Source organism: Ammospiza caudacuta, chromosome 6, assembly GCF_027887145.1.
Source record: "Ammospiza caudacuta isolate bAmmCau1 chromosome 6, bAmmCau1.pri, whole genome shotgun sequence".
Classification (NCBI taxonomy): Eukaryota; Metazoa; Chordata; class Aves; order Passeriformes; family Passerellidae; genus Ammospiza; species Ammospiza caudacuta.
This window is the reverse complement of record NC_080598.1, coordinates 49,615,056-49,642,572: the sequence shown is the minus strand read 5'-3', so window position 1 is coordinate 49,642,572 and position 27,517 is coordinate 49,615,056. Positions and strand designations below refer to the sequence as shown.

Sequence of the window (27,517 nt, the reverse complement as noted above, 5' to 3'; positions counted from 1 at the left end):
CTTTTGTGTGCACCTTTTGATCTAGCCTTGTATGAAGCAAAGAATCTGTTAAGCTTGTAAAATTCAGGAAAAAACTCTAAGAAATATTAGATTTACTTGTATAGTGACTCAAAGGTAATAAAAAAATACTATCATCTTTCATTAAAATATTAAGTAAAAGTCTTTCTATGAAACATGTCAGATTTCCTTCTTGTTTTTTTGCAATGTCACTTTATTAAAATCACTTGGTTGATGAAAAGTCAGTAAGAAATTAATAATGTTACTTTTTTCCCTAGGAATTAAGAGAAGACAACATTGTATTAATTGAAACAAAAGCCATGCTAGAAGAACAGCTAACCATGGCAAGAGCTCGTGGTGATAAGCTACATGAATTAGAGAAGGAAAATCTACAGTTGAAATCCAAACTTCATGATGTAGAGCTGGTATGCACTTTCTTTTTCATTATGCTTATTTCTTAAACTTCTGTTTTTATCTTTACATTACAAAATCAAGTCACAGAAACTGGTAGAGACAGGCAAATCAATAGTGCTTTTGAAGAGGTTTTTAGATTGAACTTTCTGCACATGAATTCTTGAAATAGTGCAGTGTTAACAGTGTAGTTATTGCCAGTGCTACTTTGTATGAGACTGAAGGTTTTTTATGCAGAAGGTATATCACAATTTTATAATACAGTCTGCTTTCACACATTTTGTTAATGGAGATATTAAAGTCTGTTTAAGTAGAAGTCTCTTAGATCAGGAAATTAAATCTACTCTAGCTAATAGTCTTTCTTGTTGGAAACAAAATCCCCAGCCATTGCAGAGTCTTTAAGAATCCATTACCACTGTAAAAGACACAAAATTCTAGAATTGCTTATGTGTAAATCAGAGATATGTTTTATTGCTTCATAAATAAGGAAAGGTAATAAGTGGGAGACTATTGTCTACAAACAAACATTGGACTTCATAAACCTACTAGAAATAATAACTACTCTTTTATCTTTTGTATTTTACTTAACAGTCCTCCTCTTATCCCACCATGATTTGAATTCTTGTAGTTTATCTATAGAGGATTTTCAACGGGTTCTGTTGGAAATAAAAGTGTGGAGGATGCTGTATGGGATGACTAAATCTTGATGTACATCAGTGACTAGGGATGTCCCTCAGGGATCCATACTGGGACCAGTGTTACCTAATATATTTGTCATTTATGACATTGTCAAAGTAGTCAAGTGCACTGTCAGTGGATGTGCAGGTGACACCAAGCAGAGTGGTGTGGCTGACACACCTGAAGGATGGGATGGCCATCCAGAGGGACCTGGACAAGCTCAGGCAGTGGGCCCATGGGGATCTCCTGTGGTTGAACAAGATCTAGTTCAAGGTGCAGCACCTGGGTCGGGCAACCCCTGGTATCAACATGGGCTGGGCATGAACAGATGAGAGCAGCCCTTCTGAGAAGGACTTGGGGGTGCTGGTGGGTGAGAGGTTGGTCATGACCCTGCCATAGGCATTCACAGCCCAGAGAGCCAAATGTGCCCTGGGCTGCATCCAAAGCAGCATGATCAGCAGAGTGAGGGAGGGGATTCTACCCCTCCATTCTGCTCTGCTGAGACCCCACCTGCAGTGCTGCATCCAGCTCTGGAGTCCCAGCACAGGAAGGACATGGACCTATTGGAACAAGTCCAGAGGAGGGTCTCCCAGATGATCAGAGGGATGGGGCACCTGTCCTGTGAGGAAAGGCTGAGAGAATTGGGATTTTCCAGCCTGGAGAAGAGGGGGCTCCAGGGTGACCTAATTGCTGCCTTGCAGTACCTGGAGGGAGCCCAGAAGAAAGATGATGGAAGACATTTTACAAGGGCATGTGGTGATAAGACCAGAGAGAATGGCTTCAAAGTAAGAGAGAGTAGGTTTAGATTAGATAGTAGGAAGAAGAAATTCTTTACTGTGAGGTGTTGAGGCACTGAAAGAGGTTTCCCAGAGAAGTTGTGGGTGCTTCATCCCTAGAAGTGTTAAAGGCCAGGTTGGACAGGACTTTGAGCAACCTGGTCTAGTGGGGAAGTGTCCCTTCCCTTGGGAAGAACTGCATAACCTTTAGTGTCCCTTCCATCCCAAACCATTTTATGATTCTATGATTCAGGATATTATAAAGATCATGTAATGCTCAGCTTCTCCAAAGTTGCTGGAGATTTTGCATGCTTTTCTGGTGACTTGATGAATTTTTGAGTTTTGGTTTCTGAAAAGCTGAGAACCACTGAGGCAGCATTTCAGTTCCCACAAAAGCAAATGGCCCAAATAGTCACAAGAAGCAACAATAGATTCATTCTCCAGGTCTGTTTCAGGAGTTAGGATTAAAATTAGGAGGCAGGTGTTACTTGCTTATCCATATGACTGTGTCCAAGTTTGATGTGATGAGTTGAAGCTCTGCAGAATTCAAGGTTCTGTCTGAAGAACTTTAGTGTGTCAGAGTGTGATGCTGCATGTGTTTGAGGAGCTTAGCTCTGGAGACATCTTCAATCCAGTCTGCCATAGTAATCCTGGCTTGCAATGGCCCTGTCATCACCCAGTGAGTTCTCACTGCCATTCCCCTCTCTCCAAGTGTATCATGGACCAGAGCTGGTGCTCAACAGGGCCAGCTGGGCTTTGCTTTCTGTGGCTCATACAGGTGGCCCACTGCAGCCGTGTAATGCTGAAGATGTATTTCATTATAAAACCCCAATGTTTAAGGAGATTCTTCTACCCTCAGCATGCACTGTGCTTGCAGGAGCTCAGCCTGCAGACTTAGAGTCACCCTTTCATTCACGTGTGTCTTGCACAGGACCGGGACACGGACAAGAAGAGAATTGAGGAGCTGCTGGAGGAGAACATGGTCTTGGAGATTGCACAGAAACAGAGCATGAACGAGTCTGCACACCTAGGCTGGGAACTAGAACAGCTGTCTAAAAGCACTGATCTTGCAGATAGTGAGTACCACTTGGGTAGCTGTGGTGTTTGTGATCTGTTGCTGAATAAACAGATTGGTTCACTGGGAACAGAAATTGAATCCAAGATTGGAAAGCTTCTCTCATTCAGCCACTTGACTTCGACCTTCATTTTTTTGAACTTCTAAAATGTATTCCTCTTCCTTTCACTCTCTTTTGAAAGCATCAAAATGTTTCCTTTTGTTATGTTCATCACTGAGAGAATGACTTTTAAGTATTACACTTTAATAAAATTTAAAAAATAAAGAATGCTTTGCAAATGACACAGCAGAAATGTCACATTGAATATTTCTAACTGAATGGTTGGGTGGAGTCTGTGATCTTTAGTATTCTTTAGTACAGTTAATACAGACAGTTATGTGGTCTTTAAGTCCCAGGAAGTAATGTATGCTGAAGTCATTTATTTTTACAAGATACTGAAAAATGTGTGCAGTTAAAATAACTGGCTGATTTTTTTTCTTTGAGTGGTTGATTTGATTTCCGTAGCTATCACAAACATAGCTTATTCTTTCTTCACTGGACAGGTTTTAGCTTTGGTTCCTGTGTTTAGCATTTCTTCTGTCTATTACAGCAGCCTAAATAACAATTCTAAGTGGAACTGGGGAAATACAAACTATTTCCTCTAATTCAACATGCAGCTTTGAGTATTGAGTATTCACCTTATTTTGCTAAGGTTTGCGTGTTTGGCTTTGTGAGCCAGGAACAGTTGAACTTGAAGACAAAGGAATAAATTAGAGTAAGCAGATGTTAAGTTTTCAGTGAAACTGTCTAGAATAGCTTTGTTTTGTAAAACAGCTGTGTGTGTGGCTGACACCAATTCTGAAATCTTCTTGCTGTCTGGGATCTGGGTTCTCTTCACTAAGATTAATGGCTAGTTAATTGTTACTTCTAAATAATAATCTTGCAAAGCAGGTTATGTTAGCATGAGAAATGAATGTCACTCTATTACTGCTTCTTTGAAATTAACAATATTGCTCATTGTGTTAGTGGGGAGAAAAGCACAGTTCTCTCCAAACTTAAAAATTTTGATCAAGAGTATTTCAGGAAAATATAAAAATATCTAAATTTTATGGCCCGTTTGAAATAGCAAGTTTTGTTCCCTTCCTGATTTGCTTTCACTGTTGATGTAATCAAAGGAGGAATGCTAGTTACCTCTTATTAACTAATTTCTATCAAACATAACTTGAAAAATTTGCTTGAGTGATTTAGCACTGCACTGATGTGTAGCATTTTAGCACTGGAGCTTCAGAAGCTCCCTGATTAACCAAAGAAAAAGAATGAGGAACTGAGAATGTCCATAAATTTGTATTCAGTAGGAAAATAAAATGGTGAAGGAAGTGGATTTTTTTTTTAAAGAACATTTAACTTTGTACTTTTATTTAATGGATGTGCTATTCTGACTTTACAGTAATTCTCTGTAAGAAGTTTTATTTCAATCCATGTTGCTGTTCTGAATGCAGCTTGTTTGTACAAATAGAGTCAGACTGCAAAACTCTTCTGGAAAATCTCCCATTCCTGGCTATCAAGTAGAGTCTGCAAGGGTGGCAGATAGAAGATTTTACCAGCTAGTTTGGTATTTTTTATTAAAAATAAATTTAAAAATAAGCATGAGAAAAAGTAATTTAGGTGGACTTCAGAACAGAACTCACCTGGAGTATTTAGTTAGTAAATGTTAAGTATTTGAGTCTTCACTTGACCAAAGCTTTCCAGGTGATGCTCTGCAAAAGAGACAAACAGAATGTTACCAATCTCAGAAAGTTGCCAGCTTAAAGTACTCAGTATGCTGTAGTGCTTATTTAGAAGGAGTTACTAATTTTCTTAGGTTTAAAGACAGTGTTAAAGTCAATTTCATATGAAATGTGATTTTGAGGTGATGGGTAGCAATTATTTCATATGTACAAGAAGGTTGCTCTTGTAATTATTCAAATGCTGGGCAGAGAAATTAACAGAGCAGTGAGGCTCAGGTGATGGATTTGAGGCTGAGAGGTAGTGAGTCTTTTGATCTACAAGCATTGAGTAAAACAACATCTCTGTTGTAAGACTTGTATATATTTCGTTCTGAGATTTCTACTTCAGACACTTCTCAGATCAGCATTCTGATGGGTGTCCCATGCCTGGATACCTAGGAGTAAATTATTCTCAGCATACTCTTGATGAAGAAGCTATAATGATAAGCACTGGAATTCTCTTGTGTAAGAATTTTTTCTATAACTGAATGTGATTGAATACCTGAGTTTTCAGTAGCTCTTGGAAGTGCACCACCTTACTGTTTTAGCAAAAACTTAGCAGAGGTTTACTTTCTGCCTCAGTTTATTTCTGTGATGAAAGTATGAGATGGTATCACAGTATATTTTGTTACGCTCCCTACATGACTAAAGCAAATTTAATATGAATTAAGAAAGTAAGCAACTTTGTAGATGGCTGGCTGTTCAGATAGTACTCTATTTATTGAAGGTATTAATGGTTGTCTGTGAAAATGAGTTCTGTTTTTAACCAAGTATTTACTTAGCAGTCAAGCTGAAATTGTAAGACTGACGGCAATAGTCTTCATCCAGGTGGATCTTGTGCACCTCAGAGGGAGACACTGGTGAATTGATTGGTGCCACCTTCTGCTTCTCATGTTTCAACAGCCAGAAAGTCCTTTGTGTTTGAGTTGAATGAATGTGCTTCAAGTCGAATACTGAAGCTGGAGAAGGATAATCAGAGCTTGCAGAACACAATCCAAGAGCTGAGAGATGCCTCCTTGACCTCCAGAGAGAGCAGCCTAAAGTTTGTGGAACTGGAAAAGGAAAATCAGCAGCTTAGCAAAAAGGTAATTTCCTCACAGGAGAAAATGGAGCTCTTAGTTCTTTTAAACACAGTGCAAAAAGGGCTGTGCAGCATTCCTGAATGATGAGAGTTTTCAGGGAGTTCACTCGTGATCCCCATAAAACTGACCATGATTTTGGTCCTGTCTGTTTAATTGCATTCTAATGCAATTAAATCCTAATAATTTTATTTAATGCCTTCTACTTCACTGCCTGCTTATGTGCATCATAGTAAGAAAAAGTGACTGTTCCTGTTAAATAAAAACTGATTTTCAGCGCCTCTTTGCCCCTGTCAGATTGTACTGTTGATTGTGTCCCTCTTTGTTGTCTCACAGAAAGGAAGCCATGGTCACATTGAACTATTTTTGTTTTTTGAAAGTTAAATAATTTTTACATGTAAGTCAAATAAATTACACAGGTGAATTCAGGTTAGTATATTCTAAATGTCTTTCTTGCTGTCCAGAGTCCTGGGCCTGCTTTTTGTTTTTCTTGTCCTCTTAGCTGTTATAAATTCTTTAGTGTTTATCTCTGCCTGTAAAGACTTCAGCTCTTTCCATCTTTGTAACAAACATGTAGGTCATAATTTTTTTATTTTATTTGCATGTGCAAGTGTTGCACTCTGTTGTTAACTTTGATTACATTTAGCTCAAATGCCACCTCAGTCCTTGTCCTTGTGAAATACACTGCTCAGTTCACCTACAACTACCAGCCTCATTTTTGTCTGACTAGTTACTTGATTCCTCAGTTCTGATGAATTGAGCCAAATGCTGCTGGGAAAAAAAGGATGCTTCCTACTCTGTAGTATAAAACATTTTCATGTTGGATTTTTCCAAATTCCTACCATTCATAAATTATCCACAATCTAAGCCACATTTCTCCTTTTCCCATGACTTCTGTAACCTGTGTGTGTGAGACATTGATGCAATCATTTCAGTTCTGTTCGGCTTGCCTGTGAGCTAGCTGAATCCCTTAAAGAACAAGGGAGAGAAGCACCTACATATGAAATGCTGCTCATGGACTCCTAGATTGTAACAAGCCCATTTCTCTGCTAGGGAGGGCAGTATCCAGCACTGGATCATTCCATCTTCTGCAGAGATTCATTTGCTAAGCTGAGATCAGTTCTGCTTTTTTTCCTTTCTTTTGTGAAAAAGGAATACTGCAAAGATTCTGTTTACTCTAATTTTCCTTCCACACTTCTTTTTATGACCCGTTGTGTATAAGTAATTCAATCCAGCTCTAATTTACATGCCTAAAACTGGAGATGGAGGCATAGAAAGCACTCAGCAGATACCTGTGGTGTACTGCAATTTAAGTCACTTGAACAACTGTGATCAGCCTCTGGCTTTGCCCCAGGCAGATTCCTGTGGGCATCTCCTGTTATGGCACTCTATTGGTGCCAACAGTTGTGATTCCCTTCAATTAGAATACGGTGAGGTGTGCCAGGGGAAATAATAGGCCAAGTCTCAGATTTGTTGCAGAATGTTTGCTACAGTGGGCAGGGGGGAGTGCAAGAGCTCTGGAGAAATGTTAAAGTCAAGCATGTGTAAGTCAGAGGGCGAGAGATGAAGTAGTATTTTTCTCAAATGTTCTATGTCTTTGGGGTTCTTTTGGTAACTTTCCTGAGATATCCATATCTCAGGAAAGTTGCCAAAATCCTGTCTCCCTAAAGTTGTTTAACTGAGCTGAGATTTCATCCACTGTCTGAGACTTTCAAAAATTGTTGTTTGAATATGCTTGTTTATCTGCTGATCTAGTGATTGTGGGATCATGTAGCTGAAACAAGATTATTCTAGTAGTACCAGAGGACATGCTAGAAAAAGTAGTTATGTACATTTTTTTCCTTTTTTTTTCAAGGTTTTCAGGGGAGCTGGTAGTAGAAAACCTTCCTTTCAGGCACACTCAAGTAGTAGCAGTCCAAGTACCTGTCTGTTGTCTCTGCCTTTCTGACTTACTGAAAGGAGCTGGAAATAGTAATGTCTTACTTGCCTCCAGTTCTCTGGGAAGTGCAGATGAAGATCAGCTATTGCTGAGCCACTGAGTTTGTTGCAGCTTTCTGTGAACAGCTCCTTTGAGACCAATGAACCTCCACATGGTTACATTTCTGGCTGCTGAGCCCTCCTTATCTCCAATCTGGGCAGCCCCTGCTTGTTTAAACACTTCCTGTAATGAGGGGCATGTTGACATAGGCAGAGCCCAGCCTCCAGCTATTTCCCACTTGGAAGAATTAGGTTTAATACCCCTTTCATTGACATTTTCACTGTTGGCAGAGTTGATAATACCAAAACAAAAATGAGCTGATACTTGTGCAGAGCTGTAGGTGCTCACAGCACTTTGCAAGTTTAAAAAGGAATTGTTTCCTGCCTTGGGAAGTACAGTTCCCAGAACCTCTTGGTTCTAAGTACTGAAGAGCTACTGCTTTTCTGTTCTTCATGCATTACAAGTACAGCTTTCAAAATGAATAAGTGAGAAAACTTTGTTTGTTGTAGGACTGGAGCCTTATTCACAAATCTTTCAAATGTGGTATTGTCACCTGCTGGGGAAAAGAGAACAGAACACGGAGTGGGAGCATGAACTTGGTCACCCCAGTGCTTTAGTGTTTTTTCCTCTGCTACTGTTTTAGGTTGTTGTTTGGTCTTTTAGTGCTGTTGCTCACTGAAGTGTCTTAATAACTGCCTGCATTAACTGGTAGAGTAAGACCATCAGTGATGGAGAGGAGGAGGCAAGTTCCTCAGGAAGGGGAGCAGCTGTAACTTAATTCCTGTTGACAGGAGCACAACATGGCATTCAGCAGGCAGGTGAACTAAGCATTTCTTACTGCTGTGCCTTATATGCTCTGATCTTTAAAGGCATGCAGAAGATTCTTAGCACTGTGAGAAAAACAAGATCATTTCCTCCTCTGAGAATGGTAACTGCAGGAGAGAGGGATTTAATCTTTTAGCCATAGTTCCCATCTCATTTCTCTCTGATCTTCAAAATGACTTAAAGTGCAGACAGTCCTTGTGTCCAGCTGTGGTTGATGTGTTTTGGTGTGTTCTCTTCACACAGATTGAGAAGTTGCAAAATCAAATTGAAAAAGAGAAGCAAAGCAATCAAGATTTGGAAACCTTGAGTGAGGAGCTGATAAAAGATAAAGAGCAGCTGCAAGTTGTCATGGAGACTCTGAAAGCCGACAAAGACAGACAGGTGCGAATTTCTCAAATGTAACATAACAACATGTGCTCAGTAATGCTAATTCAGTGATGCCATTTACAGCATCTGGTTCTCTCAGGGAGATAAGGCAATTTGAGAGCTACTAAGTTCAGGTTGAACTTGTTCAAATCTAGGTTAAAATCTTCTGCAAGTGTAAAAGCCCAGCATGTTTTGCTGATTCCTGCTCTTGTTACCATAAAGGGATCTTTAGGCTATTATATGAACAGACATTCCCCCTTGAGTGAAAAAAGCCCTTGGATCTTACTAAATGGAATACCAACTGGTTTTAGGATGTGCAAATAAATCCCCATTTTGTTCCTGAAGGTTGACTTCCACTATGGCATGATTTGTTTGGTTGAGGTTCTTTAGCCACTCAGCCTTTTTGCTCTGTTTAAAAGAGATGCTGAGAAAGTATTTGTTTTCTAGATTGACATTTTAGTTGCCCTTCAGCTTGAACCACTGTGCTGCAGTTCGTGTGCAATGCCTGAAAACTCTTATTACAGGTTTGTGCAAGTACCATCTGCACTGATTTGACAAACGAAAAAAATACAGACACAGATCATTAGAGACTGGTCTGAATATTCTCAATCTGTATTAAAATCTACTCTTAAGGTTTTGTGAGGTGAAAATTAAATAGCAAAATGTCCCATTTGTGTAGTTCTTTTCATCTCGAAGAATTTTTATGCAGACTTCTCCCTGGGAAAATGCACTTTACTAACAAAGTCTTATATTTTAGTTAGAAGAAATACAGACTCTTTGTGGCAGGAATTAATAGATGGTTTGAAGGTAGGGCAGGAAGTGAAACCAGAAATATTCCCAGTTGTTAAAAAAGAGTAGTTTGTGGTTTTTTCAGGTCTAGGCGCTTTTGATTTGTGTGGATGTTGTCTAGTATAAAAATCAAATGCAAATTGCAGTCTAAATTACAATTGCATCAGCTGAAATTTGACCAGTGGGGTAAGTGTACTGTCCTTACAGGAAGTGTGTCTTTAATGACATCTGTAACTGCTCTACATTTTCAAGTATTATGAGGTTCCTGGCACCTTACCAGAGATAATTTCAGTCTTCAGGTCCCCAAGATGAAGGTAAACCTAGATTGAAAGATACCCTCTGTTAAGAATGATTTGTAACAAAGCATCTTCTCCAAGGTGTTCTCTGAAGGTCCTCTGTCTGCTTTCTCCTTCTGCCCCTGCCTCTTGGATGGTAGCAGGAATGTAGCACAGTTTTTAATTTATTAAAATAAATTTTTTAAGAGTTTGGGTTCTTGGTTACCAAGTAAATAATTTGCTGAGGAATTTGTCTTGGATTAAATTGATTTTGATATGATATGATTTTGTTAACAGTCATCTCTCTGCTTTAGGACTAATTTATACCATACTTGTAAGTAGATGAATAACATTTGCACAACTGTTTATGTAGATAAAGGACCTTAAACAAGAAAATGATCACCTTAATCAAGTTGTCCTATCCCTGAGAGAAAGATCACAAGTGAGCAGCGAGGCAAGAGTGAAAGATATTGAAAAAGAGAACAAAATCCTTCATGAAACGGTAACTGAGACAAGTAGCAAACTGAGCAAGCTGGAATTTGAGAAGAAACAATTGCAAAAGAATTTTGACCAGGTTAGAGAAAAAGTGGAAAGAGTGGAAGAAATGGAAAAAGAGCTCCATCGGCTGGAGAGGGAAAATGAACAGCTCACAAAAAAGGCAGCAGTGATGAAAATAGTGACAGAAAAAGTGGAAGTTCTTGAGCAAGAGAATGGTGATCTGGAAGTGGAAAATAGGAAATTAAGAAAATCCTTGGACACATTACAAAATATTTCCATCCGTCTTGGTGACCTGGAAAGGGACAACAAGCAATTGGATGAAGAAAATCTGGAGCTTAGAAGAGTGGTAGAGACCATGAGATTTACTAGCACAAAAATGGCACAAATAGAAGCAGAAAATAAAGATTTGGAGAGGGAGAAAGAGGACTTAAGAAAGAATGTGGAAATGTTAAAAGCAATGAACAAGAAGTCAGAGAGGCTGGAGCTAAGCTATCAGAGTATCAGTTCTGAAAACCAGAGACTTCAACAAATTGTGGAGAACAGCAGTAAAAAGATCCAGGAATTAGAAAAAGAAATTCAAGGAATGGAGAGTGAAAATCAGGTCCTCCAGAGGAACCTTGAAGAGCTAAAGGTTTCTGCCAAACGGCTAGAGAGCTTAGAAAAGGAAAATAAAGCCCTAGAACAAGGAATATCTCAGCTAGAAAAAGACAAAAAAATGCTAGAGAAAGAAACAAAACGGCTTTGGCAGCAAGTGGAAATGAAAGATGCTATTTTGGATGACAGTACAGTAAAGCTAGCAGTCGCTGAGAAGGAAAACAAGACACTAGAAAAGGAAATTGCTCGATTCAGAGAGTCATCTTGTAAACTGAAAGAGTTTGAAAAGGACAATAAAGACCTCCTAAAGCAAGTTACAATTGATAAGAGAACACTAGCTACACTGAGAGAGGTAAACAAGTTAATTCTACTGGGTTCTGTGCTGCTATTTTTTGTTTTTTCAGCTCAGTGAACTACTGAAGGGATATATCTCTGTCCCACAGGAGATCTTCACAGCCTTAACACAGCCTTCACAGTCATTTGAAAGTGTTGCCTTGGAAAGTGGAACAGGCCAAGAACTGCACTTGGTGCAGTTGTGCAGTGTCCACTTTGTGTCCACAATGCAGTCTCTAAATTACATCTTTTTTCATGCAGAATAAAATCTTACAACAGCTCTTATGTGGTGCCTGTTAACCAAAGACTTTGATACTTTCCTCCAACTGTGGCTACAAAATTTTTTGCTAACTTGAGAGCTCCAGTGGGGGAGATTGACTCTCAGGCCTAGAAATGTCTGGCACTTATTGAGGACACATAGACATCCCTGTTCTGAGACAAAACCATCCCACATGAGCAACCTAAACCAGCTGCACCAAGGTTTTGCTTTACAGCTACCTTACAGCATCTTTCCCCAGATGTTTCCCTGCTGGATGAGAGCATGCTAAGCAGCAGTGCTCTCTTCCTGTGCCAAGCATTAGGACATTGGCAATCTGAGGATGTGTGTGCTAGAGCCTGACACTCTACAAGTGGCCTATGAGCAGATTCAGATTATTGCAGCTGGCTCTCATTGCCTGTCCTGGCTGCTGCTGTCCTGCCAGCACCAGATTCCCTGTGAAGGACTATTAAAATGAAAAAGGGTTGTGCTGCAGTAGCTCAGTGAAATAGATAAGTTTAGCAAGATTAATACAGTAAGCAATTGCTTACTTCAAGGTTTAGTTTTATTTCAGTTTTGAAGCATTAGTGTAATTTTGAGGAGGAGAAATAAAGTCTGTCAGAAACACTTGACACAGGCCCAAGTTATGTTTCTATCCAACTTTCCTTAAAAATTATTAAAACAATATAATTTCTAAGAAGGCTCCTCTATAATCTTTCCATTCTCAGATTTTGCAGATTTCCAGTGGTGCACACCCATATAATAGCCCATCTTCTTTTCTTTAGTTATTTTCTATAGATCCTGCAGAAGGAGTTAATGGATGTTAAAGGGACCTTTTTACAGATCACTGGACTGGCACTGACCTTAACCATATTTTTTACCTTGCCGTGTGAATGAATTCATGGCTAAATTTGATGTCAGAGGACTATTGAATACCTACAGTTTGACAAAGTATTTTTATAAAATTTTATTCTTGATTCTGTTTGACATTCAGGATATTTTTTTTTAATTCAAAGTTCTTCAGTAGCTTTTTTGTTCTTTTTTCATGTGTTAAGAAAACTTTTAGCAGAAACACAAGCAATGTAGATCTCTATGGTGCATTTGTATTTCAGAGAATTTTGAATGGTAGAGATCTTCACACTTAGCTATGCACCAAAAATAATCTGTCCTTTTTAGAAATGCAGGTGGCACTACATCTACCCAGGCCATTTCCACACAGACCACTTTACTGGCACAACAACAAAGCATTTACCATATGTGAGAAACTCAGTGCATTATTCACTGCTGACCCTGTTACCAAGTCCCTTGGTAATAACATCACAGCCACGATGCCTCAGGAGACTCCCATACTGAAGTCCTGTTGCTCCTGTGTGTGTACCAGTGCTGGCAGGGCTTTCTGTCCTAGCTGAGAGATGGAAACTCCCCCTGCTGGTGTCCCCTGCCCTGCACAGTCCTTGTGTGGCACAGAGATGGGGTGGTGTCTCCTGGCCTGCACATTCCCTCCTTCAGCAGGCAGGCACAAAGCCAGTGTTGGCAGAATTAGTTCAGTACAGTGAGTGAAACAAAGGCCAAAAGAAGCATTCTGCAGATTTTTTTCAAGTGACCTATAAATAAAACCAATCAGTTTAATTCTGCACTCAGCTGTCACTGAGGAAGAATTTTAACTGACCTACTTGAAACTAGGATTTTATCCAATGAATTTTTCAGTACACTTAAAAACATGTATAGTGCTGGATAATTACCACCACCCTTTGCATAGCAACTAATTGTGTTAATGCTGTTTCAGGATTTGGTCCTGGAGAAGCTGAAGAGTCAAAAGTTGTCTAGTGAGCTGGACAAACTGAGCCAGGAACTGGAGAAGATGGGATTGAACAAAGAGCTGCTGCTGGAGGATGATAATGGCAATGGTGACACGTAAGGAAACTGAGCTCTTCCAGACATTCTTTTGACTCAGCCTAACTGAAGCCCTTTGCCTTTCTTTTTGGTTCTCATCTGCCTCCTTGCCATTACCCTTAACAGTTTTGGACATAAACCACATTTTTATGAGGCAAGCTTGGCAGGATACTGTAAGTTTTGCAAAACATTTTCTTGGGTGGAAGGAAGAAATGCCACTTTGTCCCCATGCTAACAGTTACTGCAGTGCCTCTGTATTCCCCAGCAGAGTAACTGAGTAGCTATTTCAATGTGTATTTCTCTTCATGTAGAATGTCTGTTAAACAGTGTCTGTCATTACTTCATGTAATTGGTGGTCTAGATACCTGTTTATATAAACATATATGTGAAATTTCTGATGGCAAGGAATTTCTTTGTAAGTCCTATAGCAATGAACAGAAAATCCCAACAACCTGTGTGCATATGGGCTTCTTGGTAAGACCTACTTAGAGAAACCTACCCATCTTGTAGGAACCTTTAAAATGTGGATCTTCCTCCTTGTTAAGAATCTACAAAAGAGCCATAAGAAGAGTTTTCTGTAGTGTAATTATGGGAGAAAGAAAGAAACTTATTTTCTTTCAAGTCTTGTAACTCTTTGATATTTCTGTAGAACCATGCTGGAGTTAATCTCTGTTAAAATTGATTGGACTTCCCACAAGTGAATTCTCTAGCTATAATATATCAGTAGTAATCCGCAGCAGTAGAGGAAATAATTTTCTTGAAGAAGCAGGCATGTATAATTTAAGATGTAGTGGGATTGGGAACAGGTGAAGGTGAAGTCTGCTGTTTAGATGGTGGCTCATATCCTGGTGGCAGACATCAGAAAGCTATTATCATATTTTTTAGAAAATACAAGGTTCTGGAAAGCAAAACTGAATCAGCACTAAAATCAACTCTAGCTGTGAAAGAGGAGAAGATTGCAATGCTGGAAGCTCAAGTGAAAGACTTTCTGAACTTGAACCAGCAGTTACAGAATGATCTAAATATGGTAAGAGCTTAAGTGGATTTTAATTTTTCACATTGCAGTTCTGCACATTCACATGTTCAGGGATTTTTTGGTTTGAGGTTTGATTTTTTTTTTTTTTTTTTTAATTGAATAGCAGGTTTGTTCTTCTCATTGCCCTTCCCAATACACATCCTTTCTAAGAACCTTTTTTTCACTAGACTGCCTTTTTTTGTCCTTTTGTATGTAATGACACAAAATGCATAAAAAAATTTTGGGCTAGGAGGGGTTTTCTTGGATAGCTGCTCTTTGTAGATCTGTTTTCCCATGGTTTTTTTTCATTGGCATGGCTGTGTTTTTCTGCATTGTTTAGTGGAAACAACTAAGCAAGGCAAGAATGCCCCAGTCTTCCATGGGCTGAGGAAGACTGCAGTTGAAACATCTCTCCTAAGAACAGCCTGTTTGTTAGGTGACTGAGCTTGAGTCTAAAGGCACCTGGCATGAGGGCAAGAGATGTGGATTTTTCCACCTGTCTGTGTCTCAGCTTCCCTGTCTGTGAAGTGGGGTAATGGTTGTTGAATCTCTGAAAGTCTGTACAGTGCAAGAGAGGAGTGACATATCCCATCATTATTAATGCATTATTCCAGTTCCTTCAGTGTTAAAGGTTGTTGCTTGTTGATTGTGTAGGTGAAGAAGGACTTTGATGCACTCAAGCAGACTCAGCAGGATGGGCAGTATGCTCAGAAGACACTGAGGAATTCAGCAGAGAAGCTCATTGCCAATCAGCAAATGAATGAGAAATTGGAAGCAGGGCACCAAGAGGCCACCACAGAGCTGCTGAAACTGAAGGACAGGGCCATTGAACTAGAAAGGAATGTAAGCCTTCTCCTGTGTCCTCTTAGCTCATAGACTTCTCTTGTACTCTTGAGTGGGTTGGTGAGAACTGGATTTTTGAGCTTAAAGGAATCTGATAGGTTTTCTGGGGCACCCAAGTCTACCAGATTCCTTGGGTGTCTCTTGGGACTGCGCGGGACCTAAGTGCTTCATGTGTCTTGTGTCCATCTTGTCCCATCTTTGCAAGGGTTGATCCTGTGTATTACCATCTGTCTTACCTGTATTTAATGCTGCAAAGAGGTTTTTTTATGCCTTTGTTGCAGAATGATCATCATTAATTGGTTCTCATCTTTGAAAGGACTCCAGATAATCAGGACAGCTGTTTCTTTTCTTCCTGTCACCTCTTCAATGCCATCTCTCTTTCAGAATGCAGCCCTGCATACAGAGAAGCAGCTGCTTAAGGAACAGCTAAAGCATTTGGAAACACAGAATGTCTCCTTCAACAATCAGATCCTGACACTACAGAAGCAAAATGTCTTCCTTCAAGAACATAACACTGCCCTGCAGACACAGACAGCCAAACTCCAGGTCAGAACATCCTTCTGTCTCTGTGCCAGGAGGTTGGATTTGATTACTGTAGTGTGGAGAAGATGACAATAATGAAATGTTTGTGTTGATAGGCTGATGTAATGATGGAAAGATGAAGCCTAGGAGGTGGAGCTTCATTTGGGGTCTGACTTTCTCCAAGCTAGAAAGGAAATTGGGTCTGTAGCTAATGTCTGGTAGCTACCTTCAGCAAGAAGGTGGTTATTTACAGAGAATAAACTAAAATTAATACAGCAAAATCCAGATGTGTTATTCCAGAAGCTATAATTCTGAAATTAAAAAAAGGTTTTCTTTTTTGTGTTAATGCTGTGCCTGTGAAAGAGCTCAGCAGAAATGGAAAGAGGACACAAGTCAGTTCCCTATAGGTGTTGTAGCAATGAGTTCCAATCACGGTTTTCAGACTTTCAGACAAAATGTCAACGTTGCCAGTGGAAAAGATACTCTTAAAAATTACTTGATTAAAAAAAAAAACTTACTTTGAGAAGAAGGCCAGTTTCAAAGGACAGCATTGGATTAACTCTATTTCTCTTGCATGACTTTCACTTTTCAAGGTCTTCCTCTTGCACGTTCAGAGATGGAGAGATGGGTTTTTTGTTCTCATTAATTGTTTCCCATCTGTAATTGATTTACATAAAATCAGTGCACCATCTCTCTACTGAAACCAGACTTGTTAGGAGTAATGCTCACATACACAGTGTTAGGAGTGTTGTCCACATACAGTGATGCAGTTAATGTTTCTGAGTTTGGGTGAACTTGAGTTTCATTACTTATACACAACTACAGGGTAACTTTTGACTCTGATCATGATTGTCAGAGATGCAGGTGAGTTCTGAGTATTCCAGATCATCTTGGTCTTTGGGCTCAAGAGCTTCTGGTAAAGCTTCTGGTAAAAAAAATTTCAGTTTAGAGGTTATTGTGATAATTTTCCTACTACTGACAGCATAGCTTTATGTGGTGCATACTGCCAGCAGTAATCCCAAAATTATGCCAAATTGTGCGTGGATGTCTTAAGTCAACAAGGCAGCGTAGGCATTCTTGACTAACTCTATATGGATGTGAGCTGCTACAAAATCTTTGTTGTATGTACCAGTAGACGTGGATAAGTAATACTTACTTTTACTTGCAAAACTTTAGGTAGAAAATTCAACTCTCAACTCCCAGAGTGCTTCACTGACGGCCCAGAATGCTTTACTGCAAAATCAGCAGACAGCCAAGGAGAACGAGAATGAAAATCTGCTGAAACAGAAGGAGCAGCTGAAAGCTGAGTATGAGTCATTGCTTCAGGACCATGAACACCTTACTTCACTGCATGAACGGCAGTCTGCAGAGTATGAGAGGCTAATAAATCAGCACAGCTGCCTAAAAACATTACACAAAACCCTGGATCTGGAGCACAAAGGTCTGCGTGAGAGGTATGCTCACTGCTCAGGGGTATTGTGTAGCGAGAATGTGCCTATGTTACAATTTTAGCCTTAAATGTTGTCTCCAATTACAAGCATAAATTACAAAGTTGTTGCCCTGAAAAAGTGTCTAGTCATTCCTGTTGTCATTGGGACATTAGATGAAAATATTTTCAAAGCTCTAGATTTTAGATCTCTAAAGGTGGCAGAACAGAGGTGACTCTGGTGATACTTAGCAAACATGGGCTTCGATCTCAGATGCTTTGTCAGACATAACATAGATTCTTCTACTACATTTAAAGATTTGTGGTATAACATCATACAGCCTTAAAAACATTATCCAATTCTACTGTGTGGAGTCTCTCTCCTAACCATAAAGTCTGCAGGTCACCTATATGTGAGTAGGGTGTATCTTGAGAAATTTCAATCATTGAACCTTGTGACATCCGTGTCATGTCAAAGGAGGCTCTCTGAAGGAAGCTGTATTGACCTATGAGATAATGATGTATTATTAATTTTCTTGTAGTTCTCATATCTATAGCTTTTGCTTCAGGCCCTTCAGCTGAATTAGGAAATGACTAAACTGTTAATTGCTTAGTCTCTAGTCACTGTCATTTTCTGACAATTATGCATGAATTGAACAATACACATAATGTATTGCTACAAAAGTGCTGCTCTGTCTGCCTCTCAGATGTCTCTTATATTTTTCAGAGATTTTCTTCAAAACACTTTTATTTAGATTTCATTTCTGTGCAAGATCATGAGTTGGGTTCAGAGCAGCTTGGTGGGGATCCTTGATGGTGGACTGCAAACTGGTGCTAAACTTTTCTTCCTGAAAGACTAAGGAGCTGGCAAATACAATGTGTGGTAGATTTTTATGAAGTACAGAAGTAAACTGTTGTGATTAAAATATCCACTGGGGCTGTGTGACAGGACAGCTGCTTGGCTGTCAACTAAATGAGCTGTAAGTGATTACACAGACACTGTTCCTGCTCACCAAGTCTTTCTCAGACTGATTAATGGCTCTCATTGATTCAGGCTTTGCTTGAGATTACTACACTGCAGTGTGTTAAGGCAATTTGCTGTGTTCTTTCTTTGCTTGATGAGTACCAAACACTAAGCAGCTCTAGCCTAAGGAAAAAGTGTTTTTCAAAGAATAGGTTATCTATAGAGGGTCACCACTGTGATCATTAACAGTTTGGACTCTCTTTCTGAGATGTGACTCCCAGTGAGAGGTGTTGCAGGGGAGCAGATGGTGGCCTTCTCTGTATTCAAAGCAAGTTGAATTTGGCAGTACTAAGTGTGCAGCATCCTCCTCAGCAGATCAGTCTTAAAAGGTACTTATCAAGGTGATTTGTCCAAGGACTCCATTTGGCTGTCAGGAAAAAAGCCACAAGCTACTTTTTTAGTGCATGTTTTGTTCTCCCTCCATCATGTGCTGCTTAGGGAGCAGAAGGGAGAAAGAGTAGCATAAAAAGAATTTTCTTACACCTCTTCTTTTTAACTAAGGTCTGTGACTGATAAGATAGAATATTTCACTTTCAAGTTCAGCTAGAATGTGCCACCTGCTAAGTTTTCCCCAGAGCAGCTCAGTGCAACCAAGAGGTTTTCTTGTGTGGTGTTTAGGAGATGAGTTTTGCATGTCACAGCTCCACGGTGATTGGTTTTCCTCAGCTGTTGGCAGCTCTGTAATCAGAGTTCTGTTGCTTAAGGCAGGATTACACTTCCACACAAACCTATGATTGCAGTTGGTCTACATCCAACCATCTAGATCCACAGCAACTTCAGTTAGCTTGTGCACATCCAATAACATGTACAGCCAAGGTCCCAAAGGTTTGTGTAGTTCACTCTGCAGCATTCTAACCACAGAATATTTTCTGCACCTGAGCAAACTTCATTAAACCGCTTTTGGTTCTTTCTGCACATATTAACACTGTAGTGGGGATTTAATAATGGGTTGTTTGTAACTGCAGTGAAATGGCCTGTCATAGCCCAGGAAACCACAGATGTGTGGTTTGGCTCAGCAAGAAGAGGAGAATTAGTATGTTAGGGTCATTTACCATTAATAGCAGTTGTTTGACTTTGAGTTGTCTGTCTGATGGTCTCAGTGAACACACAGGCTGGCTTCTTCTGCATTTTTGAAACTGCTTTACATATTGCATATTACTAAGGGAAGGTAATAATTTTGTAGCTACAGATGATTAACAGATCCCTGAGCATTTCTTTGTGGCTTAGTTTGGAGAAGTCTAATCCTGCAGAGACACTGGGAAAATAATCTCTGCTTTGCAGGGTTACATATAGCAGGGAGTTGTATTATTATGTTACCGGTGCTGCCTGGTAGTTATTTTTCTGGGTTCCTTTTGTCACACTTTTTATCATATCTGAGCATTTTCAAAATTGTCTCATTCACAAATATCTACCCATAGTATTTCTCCTCAAAAAGCAGCAGAAAGAATAAAAGAATAAAAGCCAAAAGGAGTAAAGATGACTACATTTCCTCAGTCCTGGGAATAGATTGTGTCAGAGCCAAAATGAATTCTATACTCATGTATGAGAAAACCTTTTTGAAACTTTTCTAAGAGCCTGATGCTTTATAAAGTGAAATGAACATGAGTGTTGAATAGTCTCCAGGAAGGGTGACCTGGTCTCTGGTGGTAGAGCTTGTCAGGTTGCACGGATTGTGCTCAAATTGTAGACTCCAGGCTGAATCTCTACTACAAGAAGATTTTGCCTGAGGATTTCATTAGGGCTCCGGACACGAACAATCATTTCCATTTTTGCAGACACTCTCTCCTCTTTCTTACCTCTCACCTAACAACTAGGGGAGCAGCTGTGGTCTGCCTCAGGCTCAATGTGGCAGCCTGTGGTGCTGGGCCTGGCTGGTAATGCTGGACCAGTATTCTGCTTCTCTCTAAGGAGCCCTCTTTAAAACATAGAGGGCTTGGATAAAAATGAACAGAGTAGCCCTACCATACAGAGACAGCAAAAGAATTTACAGTGCAATTTCTGCAGAGACAGCCATGGTAATCTCTGCTAAAGGACTGACTGGAGTTTGTGTTCTCAGACTCTGCATTGGCACACAGTTTGTCTAAAATGCTTCTTGGAGCTGGATGTGAAACCTTCCTCTGCTTTCAGGTTCTTCCATTTGTTGTATGGACATTGAATTTGAAATGTCCCAGAGCTGAATGGAGCAAGAAAACAAATAAATAAGGTTAATTAAACTCTACTGCTGTTACTGGGAATGGGTAGTATAAAGCAGCTTTTGTCTGGGAGACAGGTACTTTCCTGTGTGGCCCTTCAATGGACTGGAATTTGGGACAGGCTGTAATTTGACCCTGGGATGAATGGAATGGTAGCCTGAAAGAAAAACAAGTTGGCAGGAGTCAGTGTATTTGGTGCTGTCTGCTGGTTTTGGTTTTGTTTTGAAGTTTTCATGACTGCAGAGTAACTGTGCTCTGCATTCATCTCTGCTGGCATGAGAGTCACAGAAGGATGTTTGTTCTCTTTAGCTTTTTAAGCAATGTTGCATCTTCCACTTAGATTCTCTTGTAAAAGTGCTTGGAAGAGTACATCTGCATTTTTGACACAGATGTATGTCATAGTTTGGGGCAATTCCCTTTTATTACGGTGACCAAAATTGTGCTGATGACTTTTGACATTGACTGCACCAATGGCCCCAGTGGCCTCTGCTGGTGTGTGTGGGCACAAATTCTGACAGAAGCCACCAGAGAGGAAAAAAGATCTGGGAACAGCTTGCTGCCTTGTGAAATGATGTCAGTCCACCCTGTTCTTCTCAGTTTTCTGGATGCAGGTGGTGTAGCACCTCAGGGAGGCTGAGCCTGCCTAATCCATGTGCCAAATATCAGGGAAGTTGTTCCACACCTCGGTTAGTTTAGCATTCCAGAGATCAAAATTAAAGAGAGGGCTGATGCCTTCAGCCCTCTCTCTCTCCCCATCTCCCTGCCCTGAATGGTTTATGCACAAGTTATATAAACCAAGTAATACTGGAGGCCTGGATGTGAACACTGGTTTTGCTCTTGGTTTCTTCACTAATGAAAACTCAAGCAGGTGAGTCAGCCTCTGCTTAAAGGTGTTTTGCTGTCAACTCCCTGATACCTCATCATCTGTCTGGAACATGCAGGAGATTAGTAGATGTGCAGGATGCTATTACCTCTGCATATAACCTAGTATGGATTAGGTGGCTCCCTAACAAACTCTTGCTCAGTGCACTGTTTTTCTTTTGCTCTTTGGGAGCTGCTTTCTAGTCAGGTTTTGAACTCTTGCCACTCTGTTATTTGTGACTGGGATTCCAGTTCAGTGGTGCAGTGTCCACTCATTTTGCAGAATCTCATGCTTTTACTAAATTACCAGAATCTGAAATTGAAGTAAGATTCTGGCAGTGGTGTTCCTGTTTCCTTAAAAAATGCTTTGCTTTTTCTTTCTCTTTTCCCAAAGTCTTCTCTGCTGACTTGTATACTAAGTTGAATTTTCATGCATAGTGTTGAATTCTTCAGCTTTGGTAGAAGTTTAACCACATAAGTGTGGATGATATAAATAAAGCCAGAAAAAAAATGCTTTCTAATCATTGTGGGATTAGCTATTAAAAATATTAACCCAGAGGAAGAAAAATGTTTCAATGAAAGCTGAGTGTATGCTGTTCTTCCTTTTGCAGATACAACAGTTTAACGAAACACAAAGCAGAATTAGAAGAGTTGGAATTAGTTTTAAAAAATGAGAGAGAGGTTCTGCAACAAGAGAGAAGATCAAATGCAATAACCACTGGGGAAAATCAGAAGCTGAGGGAGGAACTGGATAGGTATGGTTCCTTTGCTAAATTGTTAAATATATCAATTAAAAGTCAATTATGCAAAACATGGATGTGTTGCATTAGCTCTGAAGTACCTTCATATAACGTGTCTGTTCTTTTTTCTCTATTTTGTATTGTTAATTTGGTAATTTTTACTTGTTAAAGATTGTCAGCTTCATGAATACTGTCAACTGATACTGTTATTTGGTGCTTCAGACCTGAAACCTTTGCTCATACAAAATGGGCTTGGTTGGTTCAGTTCAAAAGCATTTTCTGCAGTGAATTGTATACAAGCACTTGCCTTTAGGCAGAACTACAAATGCCAAGGCCCCAAATTATACTGGCTTTTTTCCCCTTGAGGAGCACTGGTCTGTGGTTTTTACACAGTATGATTTTACCTCTAGGAGTTACCACTGTTTATTTTCTGCAGTCCAGAGAAAATTGCCATTCCTGTTATTAAAAGCAATCTTAGAAACTCTTGATCAGTGGGTAGCTGTTAACTTAGGGCAGAGCCCCTTTTGAGAGCCTCACCCACAAACCTCCCTGTAGCCCTGTTCATACCACAAAGGTGTTCTGAGAATCTGTTTGGTGCAAATGAGCAGTCAAGAGCACATCAAGTTAAAGCAATGTCAGTTTGAATCATATTTAAAAATCACATTTTAAATTGAGCTACAATTGTACCAGTGTGCTTTAGAACAGTACAGAGCTCTTGAGAGGTTTTCTCAAGTTTGCTGTTCCTAATTCATTTACTTAGGGACAAAGATGTTGCATAATGTTGATTACAGGGCTGGCAGAACCAGGCTTGTCTGTCAGCAGATACAGAACTTAATCTGTTCATTTAGTTATTTAATATTATGCCTTCCTTATTTGTAGACATTTTTAGATTTACCTCAAAGTGTAAAAAAATGCCACAGTATCCTCTTACAACACCACAGTGTTTCACACTTGAATGCTTATATTTCATACATCAGGATAAAAAAATAACTTGTGAGTTTTCTTTATTTGTGCCAAATAGATCTGCCTTTATATCCCAATGCTCTTAAATACATTGTGCCTCAGAAATCTGTGGTGTGTTTCTTCCATATTGAAGAAATAGCAGTTTTATTTTTCATGTATTTTCCTTTCAGTTATTTTGTAAATTTGATTTTTTTGGTAATGTTACCACTACTTCTTAAAATTTTATGAAATGCTTAGAATAAAAATGTCCTTAGGAGTTATTCTTTGGAACTATGTTTGATGTATTGAGAGCTGCAAACTGATGGTGTGGTCTTTGAATGTGAGGTCATTTCTGTGAAGTGCCCTTCATAAGCCTGCTCTCTTCTTCGTGTTTAGGGTGAATTTCTTGCACAACCAGCTAAAGGCAGAGTATGAAGGGCTCCATTCACACACTAAAGAGCTGAAAACTTCCTTGAACAACTCTCAGCTGGAGTTGAATCGTTGGCAAGCTCGCTATGATGAGCTGAAAGAACAGCACCAATCCATGGATATCTCTCTGACCAAGCTGGATAACCACTGTGAGGTGAGTGGCTGTGAATACCCAGCTACTGCTGCTTTTGGGTTAGAGAGCTGCCACACATGGTGTGAAGCTTTGGGCGTGCTGTATATAGAAAGTTAAACTGTGAAACAACACCCCCACATAGTTTGAAGTGTATGGTTTTTATCTTAGGTTGCCATGCTATTGTGTTATCTTGATTATGGTGCACTCCAGATGGAGAGGAAAGATGAATTTGTCTTGTTTCATAGCTCCTGTCCCGGCTAAAGGGAAATCTGGAAGAAGAAAACCATCATCTCCTGAGCCAGATTCAGATGCTGAGCCAGCAGAATCAGATGTTATTGGAGCAGAACATGGAGAGCAAGGAGCAGTATCATGAAGAACAGAAACAGTACATGTAAGAAAAAAGAGATTTGAATTGTGAAACCTTAAGTAATCTAGACAATTATAGAATGCAAATGATCTATCAGGACTAGAAGAGCAGGCAGTGGATTGATAGGTCTTCTTGATAGCTGTTGGAAAAGGGGATGTTTGGTAGGAGATAACTGTAATGGGAGAAAGTACAAAATGTTTCTGCATTGCCTTACTGCAAAGGGTTGTTCACAAAACACCTGGGCAGCTCTTTTCAAATAATACAGATGAACCTATGTGGAAAATAGAGTTAGAAAAGATGGAATGCTAAACCCAGTGGTACTTCTCAAAGAAGAGGAGGTTGGGAAAGAGTTTTAAGGTTTTGGAAAACAGCCAAGTTGCAACAAAAATACAGTCTTATAAGAGTCATTTTGTATTTAGGTTCCTGAAGAATAGCAAATATTCATACTCCTCTTGCTTTTTTCATTTGCATTTCAAGAAATACCTGCTTTGATGTTGTTTTTAAGGATACAGACATCAACCTACATTGCTGTGCCCTTCATGCCCAGGTTGACATGTCAAAGTGAGATATCCTGTTTAAAGATACTGTGTGTTTACAAAGAACCTTGTTTTCACTGCAGTGAATTTCTCTTATAGGTATGAAAGAAGGAATAAAAATATTCTTAATCCCAAGAATTTTAGTTTAAGCACATCAGGATGATATGGGAGTTACGGAGTTGAGTTTTATATCAACTGGCTTACATGGTTGAAGTGTTAGAAATTGTTTGCTGAAATAGGTTGAATACAGTTCAGATGTTCTCTGATCTGTTTATCCTGGTGTCTGACTGTTCTATGATGGAGGTGCATTTGCCTTACTACTTGAATGAAAATAAGATCTGCCAACTTCCCTGTATAGGTTAACAAAATAATCAGTAAAAACCACAGTTAGTCTTAACACCCACCAAACAAAATGTGCCTGAAATATTAGTTAGTAATCTTGCACCACCATCTACTGTTGTTCTTTCACCTTTCATGCTTTGTTGCACAAAAATCACCCATCAGCATAGTTGGTAGGCTTTTGCATTTGCCCTCTCCAAACAGACTGTGAATCCTGAAGGTTCAGGATAGGAATATATTTCAGTCTCTTTCTTCTCTTGGTGGTTTTTGGTCTTCAGTTTTTTGATTATGCTTAATTTCATACAGATGACTCAGAATATGTTTTCCCCCCTCACAGTGATAAATTGAATGCCTTAAGAAGACATAAGGAAAAACTTGAAGAGAAGATAATGGACCAGTACAAGTTCTATGATCCTGCTCCAAAAAAGTAAGTTCCACATGGATTAATTCTGCTGTACAGATCAGTGAGGGCAAGAAAGGGCTTTCCATAACTGGGGATAACAGAAAATTCATCTGAATAATGGGTGGTGTCGTCTCCACTTGTCTCTTCCCTCTTACTCTGCAAGGTACTCCCTGAAGCAGCAGGTTGAGTTAATGTAGAGTACAGGACCTCATGTGGGGCCCTCTGTATTAATACAAGAATCTGAAACTCCCAAAATAATTGGGAAAGAACCACTTTGCTCCCAGTATGTGACTAAGCAGCACTAGGAGCTTTCAGAGGTGCTCTTTCAAAGCAAGGCATAACCAGTCTGTTAGAGAGAAGGACTTAAAAATTATACTAAAAACAACAAAAAAGAGCCAAATTAATTCCACTATACATAGTTCTGACTGATAACCTTAGCAAAGAGGCTTCAAAGCAGCTTTCATTTTTCCTCCTCAGTCTGTTCCTGTAGTGGAGCTTGTCATACTCTAAGAATGTCTTTATGTGGCCCATATGTGTAGTTTAGATTTCTGGCAGAGGGAACAGTTGTCTTTCTCACATTTCTCATGCTGAAGAAATATTTCTGTAAAAGTAATTTTGACTTCAGGAGGGAAATGGATCTCAAGTGCTGTGAAATTCATGGTGCATTTTTTGAACCAATTCATGACAGTAAACAAAAAATGTAGGATGGCTTGATGGCTTTAGCACAGCTGTAAACTTCTTTGGGGAGTATTTCTTGTAGCATTTTCTGGATTGCATTCACAAAACCTGCTTTATCAGGAAAAACCCCTGGATTGGAGCCAGAGCCTTAGTCAAATTTATCAAGCCAAAGAAGGAGACCTCAAGGGAGCGGTTGAAACCAGCAGCAGAAAGCTCCACATGGCATTGTGAATCTCCAGAGATGGTAAACTCTCCATCTGCCTCCCAAAAATTGAAACATCAACACGAGGCTCAGGATAATACCTCTCCAGGGTCAAACCCTGTGGAAGAGAGAGAGAGCCCTGGGTGTTCTTCAAACAAAGGTAAGGAATGCCTAGCCTAAATTCATGAGCTGAATTTAAAAAAAAATAAAAATTCATATATAGGATATGTTAATGCCCAATCACATTATATTTTATGTCCTTTTTTGTTTGTTTTAAGGTTTTTTGGGTTTTTTTTGGTTGTTTTTTTTTTTTTTTTTTTTTTGTTGGTTAGTTGTTTGGTTTTGAGCTGTTTGTTTGGATTTTTTTTTTAGTACAATAGAAGTTTTAGTATGCATAAAACCCTAAGCTAGAAATTTGAGTAAACTCTAGAAGATAATAGGTTTGTTTTTGTTTTAGTTTGCCTTCTTCCTTTCATCTTCTACTTCTCCCTTCAGTCTCTGTTTGCCCGCATGTATTGCATAATACATTGTTACTGAATAAGTTGGTTCTAATGCTTCATTTACTGGGGTTTTGCAGCAAAGCATTTAAAGCTGGATTATGGAATAGTGTGTGGTTCAGGCTCTTTGAGGGGCATGAGCTGGCTGACAGCCACTGCCAGCAGGTGGTGCACGTGCAGAACAAATAACCCATTTATTGTAAATAACCAATTCATAGTGTAGGATTTTGGAGACAATACCATGTTTTGATTTAGAATTAAACTAGGAGTTTTTTCATGTAAAATGATGAAATTATATTTTTAGCACTAAGGAATACGTAAGGAAGATGGAATGATTTTCTGTTAAGTTAGTTTATACATTAAATCAGATGTTCCTAATTATGGGAAATTTAAAAGAAAGTTTCTCAAAATAAATACTTTTCATCCTTATTAAAGGTAATATATATGTCCCAAGCTCTGTTTATTCCATTGAGATAACTTCTGTCAGCTTGTATACATAGATTGTCATACTCCAGGAATACTTTCCAAGAAACAATTTTGAAATTGATATTTGAATAATAATGCCTGTCTTCCAACTGTGGGGGGTGGGAAACAGAAGGGGAGTAGCTGAGAAAAGAACTCTTATTATAAACTACTGCAAGAACCTGTCTGTCTGAAGCTTTTGTTTTGAATTGGGTAAAACTCTTCCTCTAATTCTTTGAGGTCATTTATTCACTTAAAGTAAAAAGAGATGTTTTATGGAATAAGATCATCCATATGATTCCAGGTTTTTAACATGTATCCTAAGTTCAGCATGGGA

The 27,517-nt window shown here is 39.3% G+C and overlaps 1 protein-coding gene across 2 annotated transcripts in view; it reads left to right on the top strand.

Annotated features, from left to right (window-relative positions):
• The window catches only part of CCDC88C (coiled-coil domain containing 88C), a 95,687-nt gene that overhangs the window by 58,199 nt on the left and 9,971 nt on the right, over positions 1-27,517 (top strand). For both annotated transcript variants that reach the window (XM_058806767.1, XM_058806766.1), the window contains exons 11-25: positions 276-422; positions 2,794-2,938; positions 5,587-5,768; positions 8,809-8,946; positions 10,369-11,439; positions 13,463-13,590; positions 14,455-14,596; positions 15,239-15,427; positions 15,812-15,973; positions 17,126-17,403; positions 22,064-22,207; positions 23,531-23,717; positions 23,942-24,087; positions 25,276-25,365; positions 26,140-26,381. In XM_058806767.1, the coding sequence (XP_058662750.1) occupies positions 276-422; positions 2,794-2,938; positions 5,587-5,768; positions 8,809-8,946; positions 10,369-11,439; positions 13,463-13,590; positions 14,455-14,596; positions 15,239-15,427; positions 15,812-15,973; positions 17,126-17,403; positions 22,064-22,207; positions 23,531-23,717; positions 23,942-24,087; positions 25,276-25,365; positions 26,140-26,381 (3,391 nt within the window). The remainder of the gene's footprint in view (positions 1-275; positions 423-2,793; positions 2,939-5,586; positions 5,769-8,808; positions 8,947-10,368; positions 11,440-13,462; positions 13,591-14,454; positions 14,597-15,238; positions 15,428-15,811; positions 15,974-17,125; positions 17,404-22,063; positions 22,208-23,530; positions 23,718-23,941; positions 24,088-25,275; positions 25,366-26,139; positions 26,382-27,517) is intronic.